The 7,547-nt window shown below is 36.5% G+C and overlaps 1 protein-coding gene across 1 annotated transcript; it reads right to left on the reverse strand.

The window, feature by feature from the left end:
• Nucleotides 1–6,290: 6,290 nt before the first annotated feature.
• LOC133102533 (type 2 phosphatidylinositol 4,5-bisphosphate 4-phosphatase-like) lies at nucleotides 6,291–6,983 on the reverse strand. The gene has a single exon (XM_061207528.1). The coding sequence runs from the start codon at nucleotides 6,981–6,983 to the stop codon at nucleotides 6,291–6,293; it is 693 nt and encodes a 230-aa protein (XP_061063511.1).
• Nucleotides 6,984–7,547: the final 564 nt, after the last annotated feature.

Genomic DNA, 7,547 nt, shown 5'->3' on the forward strand with positions numbered 1-7,547 from the left:
TGACTTTATAACTCAGCAATCCAGATAAAGGATGCTAATGTGACTTGACACAGTGAATAAGTCACTAGTCATCTAATATTTTTCCTTGTCTTTTTGCTCCATCTTCCATGGCACTAGTATTCATTTTCAGGTCTACATGGTGGCCCCAGGATCTTCTTTTATGTAGACTGCAGTTCTGTATCTCATATTATTGCAGCAATTCATTCAGAGGAAGAAAATGGCTACTTCCCTGTGGTCTCCCTGACTTGAACTGTGTCATAGGTTCACCCTTAAATTGAATATCAAGGTCATGGTGATGAGATGAATTGATTGGATTAAGCCTGTTCAGGACCACTTCAACAGCATTGCTACTATACTGTTGGGGGAAGTAAACTTCTCCAAGGGTAAATCAGGCTACTTTTGATTGAAGAAGGAGGAAATAGGTGTTTCACATTCTAAAGGCCACTACCAAAAGTTCCCATATAATTTATACAAAGACAGATTAGCTGTCAAATAACCTCTTCCAGCATGTCTCATGCACAGTGAAGTAATATCCTTGTAGTGTTCTTTCTCTTTCCCACTTGATTCATCCTTCCCAGAAAGGACTCTTGGATTATCCTCCTGAGTTTTCCATACTCCTTCTCTCCAATCTTCTACTTCTCTTGTCCACACAAGGCTCTCCAACCTCCCAGCCTCTACCACTTTTAAGATGCACATCAAATCCCTATTCTTTTATTTACCCACACAGAAGCATTTGGTGGTCTATCAGGTAGAACCTCAGTGACCCATGATAACTGGACTCTACACCATTATCTAAAGACTATTCTTTTTCCTTTTCTTGAAGAGATAGGAACCAGTTTTTGTAAACCACGATTGTCTAATCTTTTCTTCTTGGAAAAGAGGAAATTTATTTTTACCCACTGCTGGAAAAATATTCTCTTTTCATCAAAATGAGCAGAATGATTCTTTAAAATGCTAGAAGAAAAAGGTAAAATTAATTTTAGTTTAACATTTATATTCTGTTATAATATGACTAAAGTATATCTTTGCTGAGAAGAGATGCAAAGAGAAGAGAAGGCTATGAGTTAGTTATAAATTCATGCTAATCTACTCAATTTTTCTATTTTCAGATAACTTAAAGGGTAGGATGATAGTAATAATAGCAAACACACATATAGCATCTACTGTGTATCAGGCAATGTTCAAACATTTAATAATTTTTTTGATTCTCACAATAGCTCTATGAGATATGTAATATTATTACCTACATTTTAAATAGAGCTATGTCACAGAGTAGCTAAGCAACTTGCCCAAGGGACATGACTAACAGGTGGCAGAGCTGGGTTGTGAACCCGGGCAGTTTGGCTTCAGAATCCAGGTTTTTACTTTTAACCCATACTACTATGGATGATTATGTTTTCTGAGTTGGTGGTTAACTAAAAAGTGACTTAGATGACATGATGAAATATAAGGTCAGAAAGATGATTCTATTAATTTTATTCTTTTTAGATTAGATTAGGACCCAGAAAAGTCTATTCAGGGAGAATATGAGACTTTTGTCTACTTCTATAATTCTAGGGGATGCCAACTAGCTATTGTGCCCCACTCCATATGTGAAAGCTAAAATGGGATCATTGAGTTTGAGAATGCCATGGACTTTCAGATCCTTTTACCCAAATCTCCCATCATTTTTACCTCATGTCAGTGAGTCTCCCCTAGAGGTTCTATTTATTGTTCTGTGATGAAGATCTAAGTCATGGTTGAGAATTTTTGGAAAAAGGCAGAAAATCAATGGAATATGTCTTTCAATAATTATTAAAATTTGACTGATATAGGTCCCACAGAAAAAAGTAGAAATAAATTAGCTTATATTATACACTATTTAGATTTTTCCATATATATTAATTTTCTACTATTAAAAATTTGAAGCACTTGGACAAATTTGTTTGGATTTAGAAAGAAAGATTGACTGTATATAGGAAAGCATTGAGTCTCATGATTTTTATGAAAAACAGCCATTGCTATTAGACATAGGATACACTTTACTTAAGGGATATATAAAATAAAATCTGTGTATATTTTTTCAATAATTTAAAAACCAATTTTTAGCATATGATAAAATAATCTATGCATTTAAAAATGTAATTATTTAAATGATGATTTAAATGATTTAAATGTAATTATTTAAATTATTTAAAATTATTTCCTCCAGTTGTAAATGTCTACCTTATTTAACAGGCATACCTTCTAAAGTTTTGGAGTTTTATTTTATACCTGGACATAAATCTTTAAGTTGTATGTTGATAATGCAGAAATTAAATTTCATCCCTAATATTGCCAGATGGTTGGATTTATTCCATACTAAAGTTAAAAGTTCCTGCCATCATATTTTATATTAATTTTAAATTTGTGTGAGTCTTAGAAATATCCATGTCATCAAATCAACTGAAATTCTTCCTCATTTATATAATTCAAATAAAAACATTTAATCTAATTTGTTGATAGCATCCATGTGTCCACAAATGTAAAATATAACACTCCTTTGTCCCTTGAGCTTACCTACCACTCCTTAGAAACATTTTTCTGCTCTGTATCTACTGTATTATCAGTCAGTAAACAGCTTTTTATGGATCTGAGGACTGGAGGTAATTGTCAAGTTTTGTTTAAATGTTGGCCCCTTCTTAGTGCACATATTGTTAAATCAGCACTTCACAAAGCTGAACTAAGACAAAATTGTGATATAAATGAGGTTGGTCTTTGGTCCTCCTCCTTCATTATTTTGGACTTTAATGCCTAAATCTGACACCCAAGGTTTGGATGTTACCACAGGCTGGTCAAAGTTCTCTCTTGATCACCTCAACTGCACCTACTCACCCACCCCGGAAGCAGCACAGCCTCTTTTCTGTCTGCACCTTTCACTCAGCAGACCCACTGAAGATTCTCCCATTGCCTGGCTGACTATGGACCTCTCCCATAGAAAGGAGGGATGGAGAATTAGCAAACTATTGTCCAGATATTGTTTGGGAAAAAGGGTTGAATGATTTGAAGATGGATAAATGATAAAAGAAGATGGTAGAAAAAGAGTGTTGTGTACACATTTTATTATACAATAATGGAGATAGTTGTTTTTTACTTATCGAGCAAATTGTTTGCATAATGAGTTTTTTCTGCAGAGATTTTTAAAGCTGGTTTATCTTCCCACAATCAATGATAGATTCTATTAAATATTAATAAGGCAAAAACAGTTCAAAATTTGGTTAGTTTATTTAAAACAATATTTTGATTCTAAAAGTGATGGTTTTTTGAAGTATATTATGAAAGTTAAAAAAATTAAAAGGAAATTAAAGAAAATATACTCCTTGATCTCAGATACTGCAGGGAAACCACTTTTTTTTTTTTTTTTTTTATAAATTTATTTATTTATTTGTTTATTTATTTTGGCTGTGTTGGGTCTTCGTTTCTGTGCGAGGGCTTTCTCTAGTTGTGGCGAGCGGGGGCCACTCTTCATCGCGGTGCGCGGGCCTCTCAGTATCGCGGCCTCTCCCGTTGCGGAGCACAGGCTCCAGACGCGCAGGCTCAGTAGTTGTGGCTCACGGGCCTAGTTGCTCCGCGGCATGTGGGATCTTCCCGGACCGGGGCACGAACCCGTGTCCCCTGCATTGGCAGGAGGATTCTTAACCACTGCGCCACCAGGGAAGCCCGGGGAACCACTTTTAAATGTTTGACATATTTCCTTTTAGTATGATTTCTATACAAGTTTCTAAATTAGCTAAAATCATGCTGAATATCAAACATATATCCTTCTATTTATATAACATTTTATTGTGATTAAAAAGTCTTTTTGGGACTTCCCTGGTGGTCCAGTGATTAAGAATCCACCTTCAAATGCAGGGGATGTGAGTGTGATCCCTGGTCGGGGAACTAAGATCCCACGTGCTGGGGCAACTAAGCCCGTGTGCTGCAACTACTGAGCCTGTGTGCTCTGTAGCCTGCTTGCCACAACTAGAGAGCCCGTGTGGTGCAACGAAAGATCCTGCATGCTGCAACTAAGACCCGATGCAGCCAAATAAATAAATAAATAAATATATACATACATATTTTATAAGTCTTTTTCTGTGCTGTATTGTATACCCATTGGCTCTTGATGTATAATAATTTATTTCCCTAAACTTCTATCTTTTATGTTGCCTTCAGTTTTTGTTATGAATAATACTAAAACAAAAGTCTGATAATGCATATAAATAGAACATTTTTTACCACAATCACTTTTTTGATTACTATACAATTATGACCAGATAAATCTGAGTCTTTCTTTTTTTGCTCTTCCTATTGTCTTTAAAGAAATTTTTTATTGGAGTATAGTTGATTTACAATGTTGTGTTAGTTTCTGCTGTACACCAAAGTGAATCAGTTATACATATACATATATCCACTCTTTTTTAGATTCTTTTCCCATATAAGTCATTACAGTGTACTGAGTAGAATTCCCTGTGCTGTAGAGTAGGTCCTTATTAGTTATCTATTTTATATATAGTAGTGTATATATGTCAATCCCAATTAGGACAAATCTGAATCTTTTTACTTAAACTGCTGTCAAGCCAGGTCTACCCCATGTTATCTGTACACAGTTTCTTTTGCTCCCAAATCAGGACTTTACCTTTATTCTTATTTTGTTATACTGTTTGAACCCATCATGTGTTAGAGTACTCCTGAATCTCAATTTTGTCATTTAATATTTTAACCATTCATTTCAGATATATATATCTTATATACTTCATATATATGTACATACATTTCAGATATATATATATATATATACACATAAATATATATATGCACATCTTCCAGGTTATTATAAAAAATCTTTTATAAGAAAGAGTGAAAGACGAAGCGCTGTATGGAATACCCAAAAACACTATGGGTTTGTCTGGTTTTGAGTTTTATTTAATGTTTCCTCTCTATTCTTAAGATTTCTGACTCCTTAGCATGAAAGCTTTTTGAATTACTTTTAAATATTTCAATAGTTGTGTTACTCTTAACCCTTTTTATGATGGTTTCTATAGATGATGACTGTTTTCATGAATATTTAACCAAAGAAATGTAATAAGCTGAGGTAATTCTCTGCCTAGTTTAACATCTATTTTATATGGTGATTCATATGGCATCTTTTATTTTATGGTAGTTAAATATTTAGTCTATTAAAATAAGGTAAAAATTTTAAAGAACATTCATTTCAAAGTGGTTAGGATTCTCTTTTTTAAAAATTAATTAATTAATTAAATTTTTGGCTGCGTTGGGTCTTTGTTGATGCATGGGGGCTTTCTCTGGTTGTGGCGAGCGGGGTCTACTCTTCGTTGCGGTTCATGGACTTCTCATTGCGGTGGCTTCTCTTGCTGCGGAGCACGGGCTCTAGGCCCACAGGCTCAGTAGTTGTGGCGCACGGGCTTAGTTGCTCTGCGGCATGTGGGATCTTCCCGGACCAGAGCTCAAACCTGCATCCCCTGAATTGGCAGGCGGATTCTTAACCACTGTGTCACCAGGGAAGTCCAGGATTCTCTTAGATAATAAAATATATGTTCCTTTTTATTGTGATGATAAATAGCATACCTGTTTAGCATGTGGACTGCAAGTTAAACATGCTTTATTGTGTCTCTAGTAAAGTATTCTGGATCAAATAGAAGATATTGATGATGATAAGTAGTTTCTCTTTCTTTTCTTTTTTTTTTAAGAGACGTGAAAGAACATGAAGACCAAGCTTTATTATTTGGAGCTTGAAAACTTAGCAACAAAACAAACTATTTGCATATAATGTAGTACAATGAGCATTTGTTCATAAAAGACTCCCAAAGTCTTAAAACTTCATACATAAACCAGAGTGAAATCCATTAGGCTGGGCTTCCCTGGTGGTGCAGTGGTTGAGAATCTGCCTGCCAATGCAGGGGACACGGGTTCGAGCCCTGGTCTGGGAAGATCCCACGTGCCGCGGAGCAACTAGGCCCGTGAGCCACAACTACTGAGCCTGCGCGTCTGGAGCCTGTGCTCCGCAACAAGAGAGGCCGTGACAGTGAGAGGCCCGCGCACTGCGATGAAGAGTGGCCCCTGCTCGCCGCAACTAGAGAAACCCTTGCACAGAAACGAAGACCCAACACATCCAAAAAAAAAAAAAAATCCATTAGGTAAATAATTTAAAGATGTCCAGAGTAGCTTATTGAGAACTGCTAGATACTCTCACCTGCATGACCAAATCATAAACAAGCTTATGCAAAACCAAGTTCTGGATAACTCACTCTTATGGCTCTCCAATAACAAGCTCAGATAAGGCAGATCAAAGCTAAGAGATAAGCAACTGCCCAAGAAACATAGGTTGCATGAAATTGCCTTGCAAAATCTTGGGTGCCAACAGTTAATCCAATTCCAGTGGAAATACATATCATTCCAATTGTAATATATGCACAGCAGCACCTTCGAGGAAGTGCACTACCCACTGAGGAAATTTTTCTGCAGTGTGGGCATTTTGCCAGAGTGTTGAACCTCAGTTCCGTCCACAAGAACATGTTTCCACAGTGCCCACACATGATCCTTGTACCTTCTGGTTGGACTGGCAATGCAGGTTGAGCTGGCTGTTCTTCAGAAATAAGCATTACTGGGCCAAGGTTAATTATGTGGCTACAGGTGGGTCTTGGACATCCTATTTGCCGTGATGTGTCCTTATAAATGAGGAGACAATTACAAGGGCATCTAACATACTTCTTCCCTGTTGGGGGATTTTTGACTGGCGTAGCATCATTGCAAACCGTGCACTTAGCCACATGCTGGTGAAGCTTGCCATCCAAATTGAGAGATTGGCACACATGGCAGTTTATTACTGGAATACCACTGGCATCTGGACTGGCGATGGCTGTGTACGGAGGTGGGGTTCTGCTCTGGGGCTGCTTTCTTGTAAGTATGGTGGGGACATGGGAGTGACATTTCTCGAATGGGATGCGGAGAGCAGAGGCAAGCATTCGTCCACCCCATCAGCAGTCGTGACTGCAGCAGTGATGGTGGGGCTGGTGGGGAGAGGCTGAGTCTAGTAGTTTCTGTTTCTTAAATTCAGTTTCATATTTATTATTAGATTTGAAATTGAGAGGTTTTAAAATAATGCCTTATTTTCAGTGTAGGAGATGTTGATCTGAAGAATGGAATTTGAAACTTGGTTCTGTTAATTAATTACATGAATTGAATGCTCAAAGCTTTATCTTTATGTCTAGTAAAGTAATAATAATAATAATAATACCAATCTTACTGTTTTTTAAGGAGTTTCAATGAGATAGTATATATTAAGTTATAATGGTATTGCTTGCTTGGCAAATGGTAGGGAGCTTTTTAAAAAACCTTCTTCACTACTTAGTACAGTCCTTATCATTATCATTATTAGTTTGAGTGAATAAGTCCAAAACCATATTAGGAGACTAGTGTAGGTAAGTGGTCTATTAACTTTATGAAGGGGTAGAAGGCTCACAAAACATATTTTGTTAATATTTCAAAATATGGATAACTCAGAAACTTCAAGCATTGTACTATTGCAT

Source organism: Eubalaena glacialis, chromosome 12 (assembly GCF_028564815.1).
Source record: "Eubalaena glacialis isolate mEubGla1 chromosome 12, mEubGla1.1.hap2.+ XY, whole genome shotgun sequence".
Lineage (NCBI taxonomy): Eukaryota > Metazoa > Chordata > Mammalia > Artiodactyla > Balaenidae > Eubalaena > Eubalaena glacialis.

What these genes read in the sequence shown, in the direction of transcription:
- LOC133102533 (XM_061207528.1), bottom strand. Translation starts at nt 6,983, where the DNA reads ATGCTTGCCTCTGCTCTCCGCATCCCATTCGAGAAATGTCACTCCCAT.